We start from the raw sequence: 19,610 nt of genomic DNA on the forward strand, positions 1-19,610 counted from the left end.
AGTGTCACGACTGACACTCGGTATGGTGCCATCTCGGCCGACCTTAGTAGATTTAAACGTGCCACCTCACGTAGATTTGTGAGAAATACCCTTAATAATTCGACCCCAGGCCCACAATTCTTTCAGCATCCAATTATATATTATCGCAACATTTTAACAAGTATCATACGTGCCATTTTAAAAACAAATAATGAGTCAAACATTTTAATCTTAAACACACTGGCAGGTTCCGTTCGTAATAACGCTTTTTGCCTAACTTAGGTATAAGAACTCAGAAATTGAAATATTAAACACACTGACAGATTCCGTCAGTAATAACGCTATTGTTGCCTAGCTACGGTGAGCTCGTGACTATCCAGAGCTTCGCTAGAAACATTGCGCGTGGTGCCTAAGGTCTTCGATCACCAATCAATCCATAAATTATGGCGTACAAACCAGGCCATACTAAGAATGAGATCATATCTCGAATTCAGGTCAAGGACAAGACAGCGTTTTAGACTGTCGAAGTCTAAAAGCACAATACCTAAGTCAACGGAACTTTATATACGGTAATGCGACTCCCAGTCGCTAAGCGAACAGTCATCAAATCGTCTTCATGCGCTTTAAGGGCCTCAACGTATTGTTGACTTCCTTCAAGGGAAAGGCGTCGAGCATTATTGCAAAGACGCTCTTGAGTCAATTAAAATTGACCACGGCTTATCAAAGCCCTTTACAGTCGCTTGAGCGACTAGCAAGCCAGGCTTGTACTCTCGCCCCGTGCCATTGAACACTGAGTTAATTGGGGCTAGGTTCTGTTTACTCTCACCTCCTTGAGGTTCAACAGAGCCTAGGTCTTCTCCCGTAGGGCACCCGCACCTACTGGGTATCGACGTTTTCCCGCACCTTTTGGGTATCGACGTTTTCCCGCACCTTTTGGGTATCGACGTTTTCCCGCACCGTACCAGATCTCTGGTATAGGTCGGAGCTGGAACTCTTTCGAGCTTTACGCGAATTTCGAAGAGGGCAGGTAGGGCGTAAATGTTTCGTGCTTTCGCACATATAACATCTACGGATCGTTTTATGCTGTTCCACAGCTTGAAGAGCCTCATCTCCTTCCTCAACGAGGCTTTGATTCATGGGTTTCGTCCATTTGACGGAACCCATGTGCTCGAAGAGCTTGTTCGGTAGACAGGCGTGCTAACGCCAGCAGACTTAAAGTCGAACTCTGCGCGAAGCACTATGGCAACTGCCTCTTCGAACGTAGCCGGATGAGATCGGAACAAGTCCGTCCAGGCAACGCCCTCATTGAGACCCCCCCATAAAGATGGTCACTACAATTGCTTCTTGCACCGGGTCTTGATGCATAGACGCAATGAGAGTTCTCAACTCCTGGACAAAGTCCCCTAGGATTCTTTTACCCTGTTGAGTCGCTAGGAGCCGTGCTCGCATGCGAAAAGCCTGATCAGGCGGTGCAAACATGCTCGTCATTTGCTATTTTAGCGAATCCCATGAGGGAAAAGCGTCGTTTATGGACGTGCTGCACTGCACGATAGTTGCCACTCCATGGCTCTACCTCCAAGTTTGGAAATGGCCATAGCCACCTTCTGCCGTTCTGATAAGAACAAGGCGGAATCAATCGAATTTTCCATCTGCTTAATCCAAAAAGGGAGATTTTCTCCCTCTTTTCCCTCGAATGTTTTCACATTAACAATTAGAGGGCGAGCCCTCGGCTCTGAGCCAGGTACAGAGATGTACCGGGTTGGCATAGATGCCGCTAAATGGTCCTGTATCTGACTGATCAGGGAGGCTTCGTACCGCATGAAGGCTTCAGCCTTGCATGCAGGACCTCTTGTCCCTGGGAGATAATAAATTCCACGTGCTCAAGCCCGAATAAGTTTTTTGAGCTTGTCGTAAGCGGCCTGTCGCGCTTCTGACAATTCTGGAACCTCTTCCATTTTCGTGAGAAATTAGTCTTTTAAAGACTCAGGCGTAGATTGACTACTAGTACTACCAAGTGTAGCGGACCTACCTCGCTCCTAAAGTCAGGGATAGACTTTCAGACTCAGAGAGTCACTTAGTTTTATTGAACTAATGGGTTTAACAACTCAGGGAGTCGTACAAGCTATAAAAGCTTAAGGAATCCTAGTTCAAGGAATTCAGGGGTTCGTAGAACCAAGTGGCAACTCGTGCCCAAGACGATATACCTTAGAAAGGCTACTATCTCTTACAGATCAATGCGCAAGCCTTAGGAAGGCACTTAACGCTTTAAGATCAAAACGAAAACTAAACTTTATTTAATTATTTAAATCTGAAAACCTTACCCTAGCTTATTAAAATAGATTTTGGCCGCCAGATTTTTACCTGGCGGCGACCACATTTTTACCTGGCGGCGACCACATTTGTTACCCATAATAAAATGGAATTTAAGTAACTAACTATTTTAAAATTAGATAAAAGGGTATTTTACCCATAAAGTAAATGTACCACAACAACGGTTCTCCGACCGATGTGTGCCCCATTACATTTTAGGCACTGTGCCGGTTCATGCGACGCTTGCTGTCAGCTCGCCGTTTACTGCCACAGGCTTTGGGCTCTGTGCAAGACATTCGGAGGCATGACTACTTGTCATCGTCTTTGCACTACCCAGTCTCCACGAGCTGGGTAGGACTTGGCAACGTTTGACATCCCGCAACGCACCATCAACTGTGACACGACATCAGCTGCATAGGCCTCTCGCAGGAGCACATCCTTTCCGGTGTCATGCGTAGAGTAAGTAACTGTGCGTTTGCGCCAGTCTATCCATGGTTGGTGTTTTGCCAAACATGGCATGTCTAGGATGAGGTCACACGGACTCTTCATACCTAGCTCTGTGAACTTCTCTTTACAAGAGAAGTCACTAAAACTGAAAACGAGCTCAACTCGAACTCCCTCAGACGTGACGAGCGCGCCGTCCGCTAAACGAACGATCGCCTATCTCGCTTGTCATCCTGTCAAAGCGTCTCAAGCATCGCCGGTCTCCGTCTAGAGCCGCGGGTCTTACAAAATACTGTGATGCATCCGAATCCACGAGAAGGGTCAACACATGGTCATATTCTCGTACTTGAGCGCTAAAGACCAGCAGGGTTGAGGTCCGAAATTTCGAGACCTCGGGGACTATGCTACCCATTCGTTCGATAACTCTAAACTTAGGGGTAGCTTCAGAGTCCGCGTCAGTAGGGCATCCTGCCTCAACTACGCTCCTATCTTTCCCGACCCCTCAGTGGTCGATGCGGAACTTATGCGTCTCGCACGCTGGTTCTTGCCTTCGCCCTTTAGGGGGGGACTCCTCTTGCTGGGCGTCTTTGCACCAGCAGTGACCCTGGCATAGCAGCGAGTCATCATATGGCGGCGCTTGCCGCATTCAAAACAGACAACGTCTGCATTGCCCAACTCCATGGGAGTGGCATCTGACCTCTCCGTCGACGGCTAATACCAAGCAACCGTTGAGACACTGTTGAAGGTGTCCTCCTCAACTAAGGCAATTTGGATTGCCTCTTTCATCGGCGACGGCACCTTTCTAAAAAGGGCCTATCGCGATGGGCGGTGCCGTAATCTGCTCTAAACGTGGGCATTTTAATGTGTTTCGGTATCAGACACGCACTAATGGACGCCGACACCAAGCGTATCTCCTGCACATATTTTTGCAGGGATCGTTTCGCCTGTCGCGCTCCCAAGAAGCGCGCCTGAAGCATCATTTCGTTGTACGGCGGCTGGTACATGGCGCGAATCTTTGTCTTATAAAGAAGAGCTTGTTCACCAAGTCCCTGCGCCAAGTGCTCTGTCACCTCCCAATGATGTTCGGAGAGGTCGCGGAAATAAGCTCCATTGATATTGAGGCTCATCCTCACTAAAATGCTCTGAGAACAGGTCGTGGAAGGGGCTACTAGTGCTACCAAGTGTAGTCGGGCGCTACTTAAAGCTGCCACGCACTACTAGCCCACACCTTCTGAGCATAGTGAGGAAGCGTTTACCCAACCGTCTTCTCTCACGCAGAGTGAGGTAGTTGGTGGGCGCCTAAGCGACCTCATCCAACGAACTAGCAGCCTTAGTTTAAGTGACGTCACGGGAGCGGTTATCCGGCTCAACGTGCGCACTTGTGAACTAGGAAATAGTTTCTAGGCTAATATATATTTAATCGTATTAAATCCTATTTCAACCAATCATAAATGCCATCTTTGTAGAAGCACTTTTATCTATTGCAAGTGTATTTTTCTAAATACCTCGTATCTTGGATGACGTTAGCCGTCATCCCTCCCAATGTGAATGCACTAATGTGCATCACATACACAAGGGTGGTTCACAATGTGAGCCACATCCAAGTGGTGGGTCTTATTACTTCACTTAAGTTATTAATCACCCCTTTAAGTACACAAAGTGTACTTAACGGGAATTGTGTAACATAGGGTAAATTTAGCCCGTTACAAAGACCAAGCGGAACGAGCAACAACACATCGACGCGACAAGACTTTTCTCAGTTTCAAAATGTGAAAGCGATGCCACCCAGGAAGAGGAAGGCGCCGAACATCACACTGACGTTCATCTGCAGCGTCACATAAATGTACAGAGCCGAAGTCAATTTCTCGCAACAGCTAAACGTTATCCTATCCAAGATATTAGACAGCAACAGCCACCGTTGCAACATCATACTCCTCAGAGTATCTACCATTAACCTAGCATATATAGATATCAGAAAAGATCCTGTAATTTTGGGCACTTCGGCTGGCACGATGAGAGCCTAATGAAGCAGTACGCGCACGGCGGGTCATCTTCGCAAGGTGTCACAAATGAGCCATTCTGGACGGGATGAGCCTTGTCATCACACTGAGCATATAGATCTGTCAGCAAAATCTTAGGAAATGAAGCACTACCGATTATATCGCAATCTTATGGAAGTAAAGAGATAACTTTCCAAGGTGGTTCCATCAGCGCGTAGCCAGAACAGCACGCGATGTTGTTACTAATATCATTAATTGCATGAACTATATAAACTACGGTAAAACCACCGTACCCTTCAGTTTTCCTCTACTATTTGCTGTGAAATTAACATCGCTTAGCTCGTTCGATGTCGCCCAAATGAATGCTTAGTAAACCTTTGCGTGCATTGACTTCAGAAAGAAAAATGTAAATCCGCTTTTTAAACCTGGAAGTATTTATAAACAGCTGAAAATCAGATTTTTAATGATCAAATATACAGAATACTACCGCCGTCTGAGTGCTGGATCAAGTTCTCAGGGTACATTCGTTGTACCGAGCACCAACGCACCGTCGTGCTTGTTAGCCATGCTTTGTATCGGAATTAATATTTCATTTAATTTCGGCGCTTCGAATCGCTTTCGCCTTCAGATCTACTCGAACAAAGCGAATCGATTTCATCTATGAAAACAATAGCAGGCCTTTTCTCCCGCGCCATTTCAAAAAGGTTTTTAGCCAGCCTACAGAGCAAACGTTAATTAATACATTGTCTCGATAAGAATTAACTGTTGCCGTACTTTTCGCTTTCACCTTGACACTTTGATACCAACCGAATGATGAAACGGCAAATATGTGGCAGCTGCTTCCGTTGCGACGGCCTAAGCAAGATACGACTTGCCTAATCCTGGCGGCTAGTAGTAATAAATGCAACATATTTGTATAGATTGAAAAGCGTGAAACCACATGCGACTTGCCTATTACTGGCGGCTAGTAGTAATAAATGCAACATATTTACATAGATTGAAAGCGTGAAACCTCATTCGAATTGCCTATTCCTGGCGGCTATTAGTAAAAATGCAGCATATTTACATAGCAATAGAGCTCTTACCCCGAACAGAAAAAAACTTCCAAGGGCTTTCCTGTAAGAAGCTGTGGAAACCGTGCGGGCAACATAATTGCATCTTTGAGTAATCTTTCGCAGCATCAAGCCCAGCGACATATTCCCACTTGACATTTAGTTCACACAATCATAAGACGAATAACTAATGCCGGAGCTCAAGTCAACTTAAATGCCAGCAAATCGCTATTTTGGCTGTTTCGTGGTTGTTTCGTCGTCATCCTCCTTTTCTCTTCTATGAAAAGCAGAATTCAATTAGGTTGCTTGTGAACAATTCCCGATAAATCTTTCTTATCCACATCTACGCATGCTGCCTCGGCTTTAGGTATATTTTTCTTCTCCAGTATTCCTATAAGCTGCGCATGTTCTTCAGAAGTAGGGTTCTTCTCGTTTTTACGTTATTTGTGTTGTGGATTCCGCACGTCAGATGTCGCTCTCAGTGATTTCAACGCAAATTTCACGCCGACCATAAAGTGCTCTAGCGTTTTTTTGTATACTCGAAAGGTTTTGTGAGCTGTGTTGAATCAATAGTCTATGGCCGTAGTTGCTTCGTCTGTGGCCATAGTATTAATGTATGGGTCATAGCGACGGCCTTTATAACTAGAATTATATTATAGATAATATGTTCAATATTACCATGCATTGTAAAATTGCGGCAGTTATCTGACAGTTCTTTTTGTTGGTTAATTCAAACCTTTAAATCAACCCCGCCAATCGCTGATAGTCGTGCAAATGGGCGGTGAACAATAAGTCACTATATAATAATATTTTAAGTGAGGACATCAATAAGTACTAGTACGTAGGAACTTACCAAATTAAGTACAGTTTTATTTTTCCCTATAACAAGCCTTCCATAGTATTTACCTTCAGTTGCTAAGCCATGTTTAGCAAGCTTAAATCTTTCCTTTGCACGTCGTGTAAGTAACGTATTTGGAGGGACTGTACACCTTCACTGTTATCAGTGTAGCGTAGCTAGTACTGAGGCAGTGCTAGCGAATATACCGTTTCATGCTGCGTCCGTTTAAATGATAACACTCTATTTGTCTTGTTAAGAATCCTACTGGACGTTTTTCATGATGTGCTTACTTTAATGGGAGTGTCACACAAAATAATCGTACCCAGAAAATAACATTCTCACTTTAAGCCAGAACAGCAAAAAAAGAATGAAGGGTTTAAATGTCTTCTTCGATATGTGTTAAATAACTTTAATATTGCCAAATTACATTCATTTAAATACATCTGTCGGCTGTGTTAGATTTGGATTAGGTGCGAGAAAGAGCTATATCTTATACAGATGGACAAAGGGTCGCGTTGCTCGAAGTCAGCAGCTCTGTAAGGTCATGTATATTTTAGGACAATTCAAAAATAAACGAGTCTCATTTGCTCGAGAGTAAATATTGCATAGACTAGCTATTTTATGTTTATTTAGCTGCAGATAAATTTTAAATTGCATGCCTTCTTCGCGCTAGAGAGCTGTGTGAACTAAAGTCTTTATGCTCCGTTCGCGATTCGTACATGGATCTTAAATTGGGGTAGCTTCTACCCACCAAACGTCGGGATTTGTCACTAAAGGAAGGTTTACTAAGTACACATCACTTAAGCGCTAACAAAATCCGCCACTTCTTAACATAGTGCAATATGCAAGAATCTATGCAATCGTCGAGCATAAGTACCACTTTCCGGTAGCACCAGATCAATGTGCTGGCTCCGGTTGCTACACCAATACAAAATTGAATCTTATAAAAATAAAGATTAAAGTGAATTTTTTAAATTAGGAGCCGAAAGTTTTTTCACATCTTCTTCCTTGATGTAAATTTGGCCATGTCGAAACCTATAATAAGTCAGTTGGTTCCAAAAGAAGCCTACGCGATCTCCCTTACAGTAGGTTGCCATATTATTAGGAAACTTCTAAAACATCTTATTTAAAAAAAATTGGAATTGCTGTGGAATCACTATTTGTTTTGCTACAAAAACACCCTAAAAAATGTCTTCAGGTGTACCTTTCCAAAATTTCACCCCTTTTTACTAACATACCCTACTCCCGTACCGTTGTTTAAATAAAGGGTCTACTCTCAGACAGTTTCGACACTGCTTCAACCACCATTCAAACCTTTTGTCTCACTTTCCCTACGTTCAAACACTTGTTTGTGCAGCATGACTTCTACTGCTAAACCTCCTGTCCTGAAACGGGGCACCTTTTGCTAGTACTGGCAACAGTACTAGTCAACCTACATTCATTACAGGTGCCTCGAATACTTCACGTCGCAGTATCAGATTTTCGAGTTCATTTCTCGAGGTACATCCATGAAGACGCGATCTAGCGTTTTTCACCCCCGATACAGGTGAAGCCGCAGCAATTTCCGCTAAAATATTTATAATAAAAGCACAAACGATCTAGCGTTTCACCACCGATGTAACGGGGCTCTACGACTTGTACTGCTTCAGTACAAGTCCACTTCGCACTGCTTCAGTTGCGAGTGGTGCCTTACGTTAATTGACGTACACTGCACGTGCAGAGGAAGACTTCTCTTAAGACAACTAGACTTAAGAGGGTAAAATGAAAACTGTATTAATATAGTTAAGTGTCTCTTAATCTATCTTTGTAAATGTTGACTTAACTATAAACTAATACTAAACATGTAAATGAATTCTTATCTATCTTATCTTGTAACTCTCTTTGATTACTTCCGCAGCTGATTAGTCTGCGGAATAAATAGACATAATGGCCTATACCTATTTATGGATAAGAATTCAGGATATTACTATATAAAGTAATATCCTCCAACTATTATCTACCTTTTAGATAATATATTAATTAAAAACCTTTAAGTGTTAATTTCATGTAACGATACACCCCGTTACAGGGACCAAACAAACGTATTTGACGTTCGCGGACGACTCGACGGTGTTCTTGGGCCACAAATCTGAATCACGGGGCCGTAGGTATTTTCTCGATACAGATGACCACAAAGTAAGTGTCATTTACCTCATAGCGACTAAGATACTATAAATCCTCTTCATGAGGGTCTACGATGCACGGAGTATCCGCAGCATCCGTGCTATAAAGCAACGGGCCATTATCGATAGAAAAACGATGTAAGCTTAAACGCAAACGTGCCGACTATATAATGTCCAACTCAGTGCTCTTAAGAGATCGTATCAGAGTTACACACTATTTATTCTTGGCGAACAGATTGAATCAGTAATTTGTGATGTTATAGTTGTTTAATAAGAGAGTTCATAATCGGCCTGCGTGATAACGCATCAGCCAAAGCATTCTGCTTGTCAAGCTTTTATATCGACTCGAAATTATATTCGACGTAAAATGAAAGCCATGGGGTTTGATGAGGCGATTAGTCGCAGTGCGTAAAGACGCGTAATCTGTCTATGTCACAAACGGCTAACGGCTAAGAGCCAAGCAGATGAGCGCTGAATTGACAAGAGCAAACTTCATTGCAAGAAACTCTTTATAATAGATTACAGCACAGCCTTTGGCTGCGATCGACTCCGGGACTGCATCAAGACATACCATCTTGCTAAAACGATTAACAATCATAAGAATACCAATATTCTTGTGTCGTCTTTGAATTTTCGAAGACGAAGTCCGTTAAAACGGACTTCAAGCTTTCTACCGGGCCAAACAGACAGAGGTTGTGTGGAGCACGGGGATAAAGGGATAAAACACTGGGCTTACACGTTGACTAACTTCGCAAGCACGTATGTACTTGTGAACTGGCAAGGTCAGTAGAAATCGTGACTTACCGTGAAACAATTTTTTACGTCCACGATGGCCACTTATTGGTGCAATAAGACACTCATATATCATGCGTAATAGCAAGTCGTTACCGGTGAGGATGACGACACGTTTTGTATCGCTAGCAATGAGTGTGTAATACAGTTAACTATTGCGTGGAGACTTCTGGGCATATAAATTTTATGAACCTATGTATCGATATGTTAAAAATCGGTACAGTTTCGACATTCCTTTTAAAATTGAAGGATGAGTTTCTCAGGTATCCATTAAACTTTCAAGAACCTTCTCCTCTTATAAGGCTCTTCTCACGTCGTTAAGGAATGCTGGCGACGGAACACTTATTGTTGCAGCAGTGGGCTTATGCTCACTATTGACTGTTGCAATAGTGGGGTTATCCTCACTGTTGATTTGCGCAGCCTCCCAAAATCAGGCCGGCTTGAAAAGACACCATCGACACCATAAGCAAGTTGTCCTGGTTTGCATTCTACAGAAGTTATCCTCCACAAAAATATAAACGTCTCGCCATTCCTTGGTAGAGGTGTGGACTGTTTACCGCCGTGCGTAAAGACGCATGGTGCGTATAAATAATGAATTGGCTTTCTCCTAAGAGCTAAATAGACCTTCAACTTAGCCAGCGCATATTTCATGGCAAGGCGTTCCTCGTCATTCACTGGATAGTTATGCTCAGCTGGATAAACTTGATCCGACTGATAGCAGACGAGGCTCTCTGCACTGTCTGTGTCTTATTGCAGTAACGAGAGTCAATTACAAATCTCGCTGGCGTCACACACCTCATGAAACGGTCTGTCTTGGTCAGCAATCGCCAGTATTTGCGATTTCATCAAGCTTTGCATTAATACTTTACTTTTTCTTCAAGAAAAAAGAAGTATTTACTTTCAATCCGGCATAATTCGCGAGCACTTATGTTGCTACGCCGCTTAGTCGAGGGACTTTAAAAGTCCCCTTACATTGACAAGCACAGGCCATCTGTTCGTCGTGCTGAGTCGCCACGGCAACGACATCTACCGCGAGTAGGAACAGCAATTGAGCAAGCGGGCACTCGATGATCGCCTTGGTTGTTTCCGGGTTAGAGCGTACGCCATCTTTTTCACGATGTACCCAAGGAGTATTTATTTGTTGCAGCAAATATACACTTCTTGAGTTTTGCATACAAAATATACTTACGCATAAGTGTAAGATTATTTAAGACGAGGGTATAAATGTACTACAACTCCCGACTATCCTTTTATGACGACTTTACAAGACGTCCTACAATCGTCGGAGGACGCGACTGAGATCGTTTCGACGAACAGTCGAACCGGCAGATCATGTTGGACCCAATTTATCCTCCTCCTCCATATACATTGTAGAGATGGAATGGTAGGAAGCGCTTTCCGTGGTGCACTTCTTCAATCGCCGGGAGGTGAGGGGGTTTAAACGAGTTATCTTTAACGATTTTGGGGGTATCCACCTTCGCATGATAGTTGGGAGTCAACTGAAGATGGATGTCCCGGGTCTCATCGAACAGTATGACGACAATCATCCTTTGATCCACAAGGACTATCGAAATAAGAGCACCTTGCGCGCTTGTGAAGGTATTGTAAACTGTTTATATCTTCGCGCTTACATAAGATAGGCACGCCCTTCATTGGTGATTCAATGAGGATTAAGCATTTCTAGGTGCATAGGCTGCGTCTTTAACGCAGCATTAACATGGGTCTCACTAGAGGAAATGTAACATTGCCTCTCAAGCCAAACGATGCAGCTCATACAGGTTACCCAGCCTCTCTAGAGATACGGTGCAACTTGTACAGTGTGCACTCTATGTACCTTCTTATAATTGGTAACGTACCGTTACTAGTTTGTCCAGTTAAGGATCGTGGCCTACGCTTGGTAAATTATGCCCCAAAGCCTCCCAGGCTTGAAACAAGGCATACTTGCCAAAATATCATCGATATTGAAAAAGCATCGATGATGAATTCGTGTCTGTCCTCACCAGAGCTGTGAAGCCTGGATAATTCGAACGACGTAAATTTGTACCGATCGTTGGTCATTCTTGACCAGCTAATGAAGGTACACTAAGTGAGTAATCAAGGCATTTTAGGGAGTGACACGCAAAGTATCACGGTCCCTATCCCATTTACTTGTCAGCATTTGAGTATTATTTTAAGGCCATCTTTACGATCACTTCGACCTGGAGATGAATGTTAGCTTCACCAGCATCGACATCGTTATCGGTATCATCACAAGATGACTCGATAATAGGAGGTTTGGACGAAACGAACATCTGCGCAATCAATCCTTCACTCAGTTCGCCAGAAATCACTGGTTTGGCGGTATCAGCCCCAGGTATATGTTTCTTACTCGGACATTTCGTCCGACTCATAAAATGCGCCTCCAATCAGGAAAGCACTTGTTTGATTTTGAAAAATTTCCAATCTCTGATTCATTGCATAGTCAACGAGATAATGCGGTCCGCCTCTAATATGGCAAACATAGCAGCTGCACGCAGCCATAAATGACACAAAAACACCAGACGCTCAAACGTCTTCTTAGGCGATAGCTCGCCTACAATTTTGCTTCTTAGAGAGATGTTATAGTGCTATGTATCTGTAAGATAATAACAGTCCCTAAAGAGACTGTGGGATAAGGGAGGGGGGGGTCATGTAACGGCGTAGCTTGTGACTGAAATTATCTCACCTATAAGAGAAATAATAAGAAAAAATAAAGATTCATGTTATTTATAAATTGCCAATATTACCAAAAATTGCCCTATTGTAATGGCCTTGTGATAGTTCTGTGCATTGGTTGACTTTAGTCGTCAAATTAACGCCGCCAATTGCTGCTAGACGCGCAAACGCGGTTAGCAATGAGTCGCCATGCATAGTGTAGATAAATATATTAAGTCAATTAAAAAGACATCAATACGTACTAATTCAAATATATCAATACAATTTTATATTTTCCCTTTACTAAGTCTTGCTTAGCATTAGCCTTCAGTTGCTAAGATTTCTTACTTGTAATTCTTCTTTGAACGTCGTGTACGTCAAGTATTACGAAGGCACATTTACATCCACTGTTATCACATTTCACTAGTACTGAGGTTATACTAGTGAAATGTGCCCCGTTATATTATATGCATCACCTGTACCACCACTTACAAAATAACGTCAGTATCACTGCGTTGGCCCTAATTCAGACTTATTCACATCAACCCGTTGTGCTAACCTCGTCTTAAAACTCGCTGCAGCATCTTTTTGACTTTTATTGGTCTTCCGCATGTTTTCGTCCGCTATTAACGTGTTTTAAGACGAGCCTCTGGACTTACGTGCGCGTTGCAAGGTCCTTCCAAATACTCCAGGGCGAAGACTTGGTAACTACGTCATTGCTTAAACAGACGCACTGCCTCTTTTTTTCTCGACCCGGAGCTGCTTGCATCTCTAAGCCTTTATCTTAGGCCCGTATAATTGCACTTCTTCAAGTTGTAGCTCGCATGTAGAATTGCGACGGTCATTTTCAAAATGGGGTTTGCTGTAACTGGACACCTTTTCTAGCTAATTTACACTAAAAGTCAAGGAAAGGTGCATCGGAATATTTCACGTACACAACGTGCATGTATATAAAATTGTAAAGTTACTTAGCGTGGCTTAGAAACTAAAGGTAAATACTAAAGGGGACTTAGAATAGGAATAAAGTGAAACTGTATACATCCCGTCCAACTCTAAAACGTCTGTAAAGGCCTTCGGATCACCCGGGACCGATGTCGTCATACCGGTGAGCTCTGTTGATTTGAATTATGAGATATTCACAGATTTTTGTTAGTTGGACCCTTAATCTGACGAGTCACTTTTCAATGTCTCAGACAATCGTAAAAGTGCTAGTGATATTAATGGCATCACCAGGAACGAAGTAAACCAGAAAGATCACATCGAAATGAATGTCAGACTGACTGCTAACATGGTCTTGAGGACATAGACTACAAATCCTCTTCAGAAAAGCATTGGTTGCTGCGAAAGGCAGTTTTTTTCGTTGGTTTGGAATGACCAACGGACGAAAAGAAATTTCGTTGTTCGACTCATCCGCAAGCTTCACAGACATGGCGAGGACGAACGCGACTTCTTCTTCGATGCTTTTTCAACATCGATGATTCTTTGGCAACCGTGTCAAGGATTTGGATCCCTTGTTTAAAGCTTGGGATGCTTTCTATGCAGAATGTACAAAGCGTAAGCCACGAGCCCTGGCTAGACAAACTGATTACGGTACGTTACCGGTTAGAAAAAGTCCACACCAGTGCACACTGTACAAGATGCATCGTTTGTCTAGAAAGGCAGGGCTACTTTGCCTCTCGTGTGTGAGACCCATAATAATATTGTGTCAAATACGCAGACGAAGCACCTATAAATGCGTACTCAGGACCACAAATGGAAGGCGTGCCTCTCGTAAAGAATGCGCGAAGGGATTGACTATATGCAACCCTTTACGAGCGCGCGAGGCTCTCTTCTTCGATGGTCCTTATGAATCAAAGGATGATTTTCGTCACTCTGTCCGATGAGACCCAGGACATCTATCTTCAGTTGTCTCCCAACTATAATGTGAAGGTGGATACCCCAAAATCGAATGAGATTACTCGTTCGTACCCCCTCACCTCCCGGCGATTGAAGAAGCGCACCACGAGTAAGCAATTCTTTCCGTTCCAGCTCTTAAATGGATATGGAGGGATGATGATAAACTGGGTCCGTTTTGGTCGTCGCGTCTGACTGTTCGTTGACATAACTGCAATCGCGTCCTCCCGGGCTTACGGGAGGGGGAGGGGTCATTAGCGTCTGACTCGATGTTGATACGGTGAACAGTATTTGCACCGGTCGTTCGAATGACCAAACCGAACATGCTATTGATGAATTGGCAAATGAATGGACGCTTTGAAAGCTAATCAACGAGCCGGCGACAGTATTTTAACGAACTGCATTCTTGAATGATGATGTCGCTGGGAGAAGTTTGATTACGCAGCGTTTTGCTCGCACGCTGAAACGTCCGACATAAAACGTAGGATACATGAGCATCCTACATGGCAGCTTGATCCTGTACGCATTGCCTTGGTGATGCTGTTCGTTTCTACATATTCGAGTAAAATAAGAAAAATGCACTGTCATTCGGCATAGTTGTACGAGTAGTTGCAGTTTAACCGCTAGGCCAAGGAACTTACAATGTCGCATTACATCGACTGGCAAAAGCCAGACGGTACTCGCCTTGATCTTTTCGGTATTAGGGTGTACACCCTTTTTTTCCAGGATGCATACAAAATGGTATTTCGCTTGCAGTTAATATACACTTCGTGAGATTGGTGTAACTTATGCTCACGTATAAGTGTAACATTCTTTCGGATGCGGAACGATGTACTTCAACGCCCGACAATCTGTTCATGGCTCGGCTGTAACGAAAATAATATCAAAATCACTTGGCGCGAAATCTCGAATCGATCTCAACAGATCAGTTACACATGTGTTTAATGTTGCAGGAATATTACTAAGCCCTTGTGGCATAACTGGCTACTCCAACAACATATCTGGTCGAATGACCACCATCACAGACTAGTCACCAGCTTTAAAGCCTAATTAAACTCATTTACAGACATTTCACCTAGCTCTAAATTAGCATGTAACGATTGCATAGCCTCAGGTCAACCCACCCTCAACATTACCAGTCACACTATTAACAAGAGTATATAGCTGCTCGCAGTATCACTATGTGGCATGATACGCGCTTTGCGTCTCACCATATCCAACTTTTGTCTTTGCATTCTCAAAGTCGAGATACTACACCTCATAAAGGCCGAAGCATCCATGTCTTTAAATTTTACAGGCTCTGTAACCTTAGTTTGCTCTATACAAGAGCCGATGTTCTTCTAACATCCAATGAAGAAAAACGTTGTTCAACTTGTCATTCAGTAAAAATGCACGGGTCACTTCCCGTGCGTCAAACGGGCTTAGCCCGAACGTCTTGGCATTCTGCCAGCAGTGTCACGACTGACACTCGGTATGGTGCCATCTCGGCCGACCTTAGTAGATTTAAACGTGCCACCTCACGTAGATTTGTGAGAAATACCCTTAATAATTCGACCCCAGGCCCACAATGCTTTCAGCATCCAATTATATATTATCGCAACATTCCAACAAGTATCATACGTGCCATTTTAAAAACAAATAATGAGTCAAACATCTTAATCTTAAACACACTGGCAGGTTCCGTTCGTAATAACGCTTTTTGCCTAACTTAGGTATAAAAACTCAGAAATTGAAATATTAAACACTGACAGATTCCGATAGTAATAACGCTTTTGTTGCCTAGCTACGGTGAGCTCGTGACTATCCAGAGCTTCGCTAGAAACATTGCGCGTGGTGCCTAAGAACTTCGATCACCAATCAATCCATAAATTATGGCGTACAAACCAGGCCATACTAAGAATGAGATCATATCTCGAATTCAGGTCAAGGACAAGACAGCGTTTTAGACTGTCGAAGTCCAAAAGCACAATACCTAAGTCAACGGAACTTTATATACGGTAATGCGACTCCCAGTCGCTAAGCGAACAGTCATCAGATCGCCTTCATGCGCTTTAAGGGCCTCAGCATACACTGGTTCCCTTTTAGAGAATGACGTCGAGCATAATTACATGAAGCTTTGTATCCAATTAAAATTGACCGTGGCATATCAAAGCCCTTAACAGTTGCCGTAGCGATTAGCAAGCCTGGATTGTATTCACGCCTCATGCCATTTAGCACTGTTCCACAGCTCGAATCTCTTCTTCGCCTTTCTCAGCAAGGCTGAGGTCCATGGGTTCCGGTCTATTAGACAAACGATGTAGAGCTACTATGGTGTCCCTGCGTACCAACAGAGAGAATTTATAGTCGAACTCAGCGTTAAACGCAATGTCAACTGCCGCTTCAAAAGTAGAGGGATAGGATCGGCAAATTTCCTTGCGGGCAACGCTCACATTGAGGACTTTTATAAAGATGGATAGCCACTTCCTGCAATGAGTCTTGCTGCATAACAGTGAAAAGGGTTCATAACTCCTGAACATGGTTCTTGAGGGTCCGTTTATCCTAATGAGCCGATTAGAAACGCGATCATATGCAAAAAGCCTGATTAGGCGATGCAAATATGCTGCATCAGCAGCCTCTCGGCCCTGTAAAGAACGTGTTCTAGCGATCGAGCATTGACAAAGTTTTAACTTCCCAAACGCTACGCGTTTCGCCCGTGTAAGTTTGGGCAAGGAATCCATGCCAGCAGAGGCTTGGTCTTATAAAGACTAAGGCGTAGATTGCCTACGTGCGCTACCAGGTGTAGGGAAGCTACCTCGCTCCTTCAGCGAGAGGAAGACATTAAACCAAAAGAGTCAGTTAGTTCTATAGAACAGAGAAGTGCAACAACTCAGCAAGACGTACAAGCTCGTAAGGCATTATGAATTCTAGTTTACGGACTCAGCGGTTTGTAGAACGAAGTAGAAACTATTGCCCGAGAGTATATACCTTCGGGATACTTGGTACTCTCACAGATCACTGCGCAAGCTTTAGCAAGGGACTTACGTTTTATGGTCAAAAGGGGAATTGAATTTTGTTGAATGTTTATTATGTCGGATCATACTCTAATTACATTAAAATTAGATTTCAGCAACCCGATCTCTTTCTGGTGGCCGCCACGTATAATACCTATTTTGATACACCGAAAACGTGGTACAATTTGCATTATTACTTAAATATGCATATAATGCATAGTTTACTAATAATGCAAATTGTAGCACCATTTAGGTTTACCAACCGAATTGAGCCTCATTATAGGCGACCTTATCGATTTGTGCAGAAATTTGCAAGATCGTCGCCGATTTTTTCGAATGCCTGGCATGCGAGTACCTTCTGCCAAAAGAGATGATTGCATTTTCTCGAATTCCGTTAAAAAATGTATTTACCTTCACGAATATGGCATTGTTCGTTTCAAAGGCGAGAAGGCTTTGACTACTTCCAAGCTCGTATGACGCTACGACTACAAGGGACATGAACTATGCACATCAAGTTTGAATGTTCTGAACACGTCGATCGCGGCTGTGAAACCAAGTTTCGCATTGGCGACAAGAGTCGCAATTTGATGTCGCAAAAGCGAACACATGTATTTTAAGGGCTTTAGAAGGTGCTCGAACTACTGAGCAGTGCTTAAGCAAACAGCGCACGTCTGTCGAAGATTAGCATACTTATAATCAAGTATGCGAGTGAAGCGTTGTAGTTGACGGTACGACACTGCAAATGCAGTCAAGCGAAGCCACTGCGTGGCTTAATAACGCCTCCAAGCCAACTAATCCACATTGCTACAGTCGTTTCATTAAAAGGCTTTCTCGAATCTCCGTCGAGTAGACGCATCAATACATTTTCTAAGTCGATGAATCAATCATTATTCCTTTTGAGTAGCAGAAGTTGCCGAAAATCGAATAAATGTATCATAAGATTAAGTTGAGAATTGAACAACTCAGAGGATACTCCCCAAAGGAATACGGATGTGATGGCGCCTCCGAGATTAACTTCGGAGATAACTAAATTGCCAACGCTAGGCTTCTTGCGTAATCTGCGTTTGCAAATGTCCCCATTCGACACCGACGTTTAATGTCAAACGCCAAATGGTAAATGGCGAATTGCGCATTGTGCACACTTAAAATAAGCTTAATGTTGTCACTATGCCAGCACAAACCCCCATTCGTAGAAAGGCTGTTCTTCAGAATAATATGGTTGGATGTACAATGTACAGTACACTTGACTTAGTGGATTGTTAATCCAATTGCTTATGCGAGCTAGCGATATCCCGCTTACAGCGTTAGCACCCCAAGCGGTATGCAATGGGAGTGGTTGGTAATGCCCCAAGGGCTTTCCAATGCCCCGGCAACATTTAATCGTCTAGTGACGCAACTGTTCCGCCCTATCAGGGTTAATCACAGACTCAGTTTGATGACATTTTTGTCCATAGTCGCGCGGAGCAGGGTCGGTCGGGATATGGAAAACCACTTAGACCATTTGCGTGCAGCTCGAGCGTATGCGCACAAATAAATTGTATGCCAATGCATCTAAATGCATTTTTGGCGCAGAAGAAATTCTTTTCTTAGGGTGCTTCATTGGAAAGCGAGACCTTAGAGCGGATCCCGCTAAGGTAAAAGCCGTAGTAGATTGGCCGGTTCCTAAAAACCAACAGAATTTGCGTAAGTGGTTGGGTCTTGCCAATTATTTACACAGATATAGCGAAAATTGCGCTGATATGGCTAGGCCATTATCTGATCTCCTTAAAAAGGATACAGAATGGTGCTGAACAAGCACAGAACGTAATGCTTTTCAAGCAGTAAAGGAAAGTCTTATCCATCCCCCGATTCTGGCACTGCCAAATCCAAATTGGCCTTTCAGTGTCGTATGTGACGCTTCGGATTTTGCCATAGGCAGTGCTCTATTACAAAAGATGTTGATGGGTGTGAACGTGTTATTGCGTTCGAGTCTAGACAGCTTAAAGCTGCGGAAAAGAACTACGCAATTCATGACAAAGAGTTACTAGCTATGAACTATGCTCTCGTCAAATTCAGAGTTCATCTGCTCGGCTTTAAGCGGTTTGCAATATATACAGATCACGCGTCTTTACGCACGGTGACTAAGTCGCCCCATCTCTCACAGAGAATGGCCCGAAGGCTATCCTTTTTCGCTGAGAACAACTTTGGGGTGAAGTATAAGCCTAACAAGCAGAATGCTCTGGTCGATGCGTTATCACGAAGGCCAGATTATGAGCTCTCCCATTTAACGACTGTCATGTCGCCGATTACTGAATTAATTCGTTCGGCTGACGCCAAGGATAAACAGTGTGTAGCTCTGCTACGAGCTCGAAAACGAACTCTGACTCGGGTTTAAAATTGTCGACACGTTTACGTGCAAGATACATCGATATTCTATCGATAACGACCTGTTGCTTTATTGCTCGGACGCTGCAGATCCGCCGCGCGTCGTTGTTACT

At 43.4% G+C, this 19,610-nt stretch overlaps 1 protein-coding gene across 1 annotated transcript; it reads left to right on the plus strand.

Annotated features, from left to right (window-relative positions):
- Positions 1 to 17,636: 17,636 nt before the first annotated feature.
- Positions 17,637 to 17,983, plus strand: CCR75_000557 (uncharacterized protein; the record flags this gene model as incomplete). Its single annotated transcript, XM_067958664.1, is given in 3 exon segments — positions 17,637 to 17,741; positions 17,760 to 17,781; positions 17,856 to 17,983. 3 exon segments carry the CDS (start codon positions 17,637 to 17,639, stop codon positions 17,981 to 17,983), a joined length of 255 nt encoding a protein of 84 aa, XP_067822381.1.
- Between the last annotated feature and the right edge of the window lie 1,627 nt (positions 17,984 to 19,610).

Source organism: Bremia lactucae, linkage group LG1, assembly GCF_004359215.1.
Source record: "Bremia lactucae strain SF5 linkage group LG1, whole genome shotgun sequence".
Lineage (NCBI taxonomy): Eukaryota > Oomycota > Peronosporomycetes > Peronosporales > Peronosporaceae > Bremia > Bremia lactucae.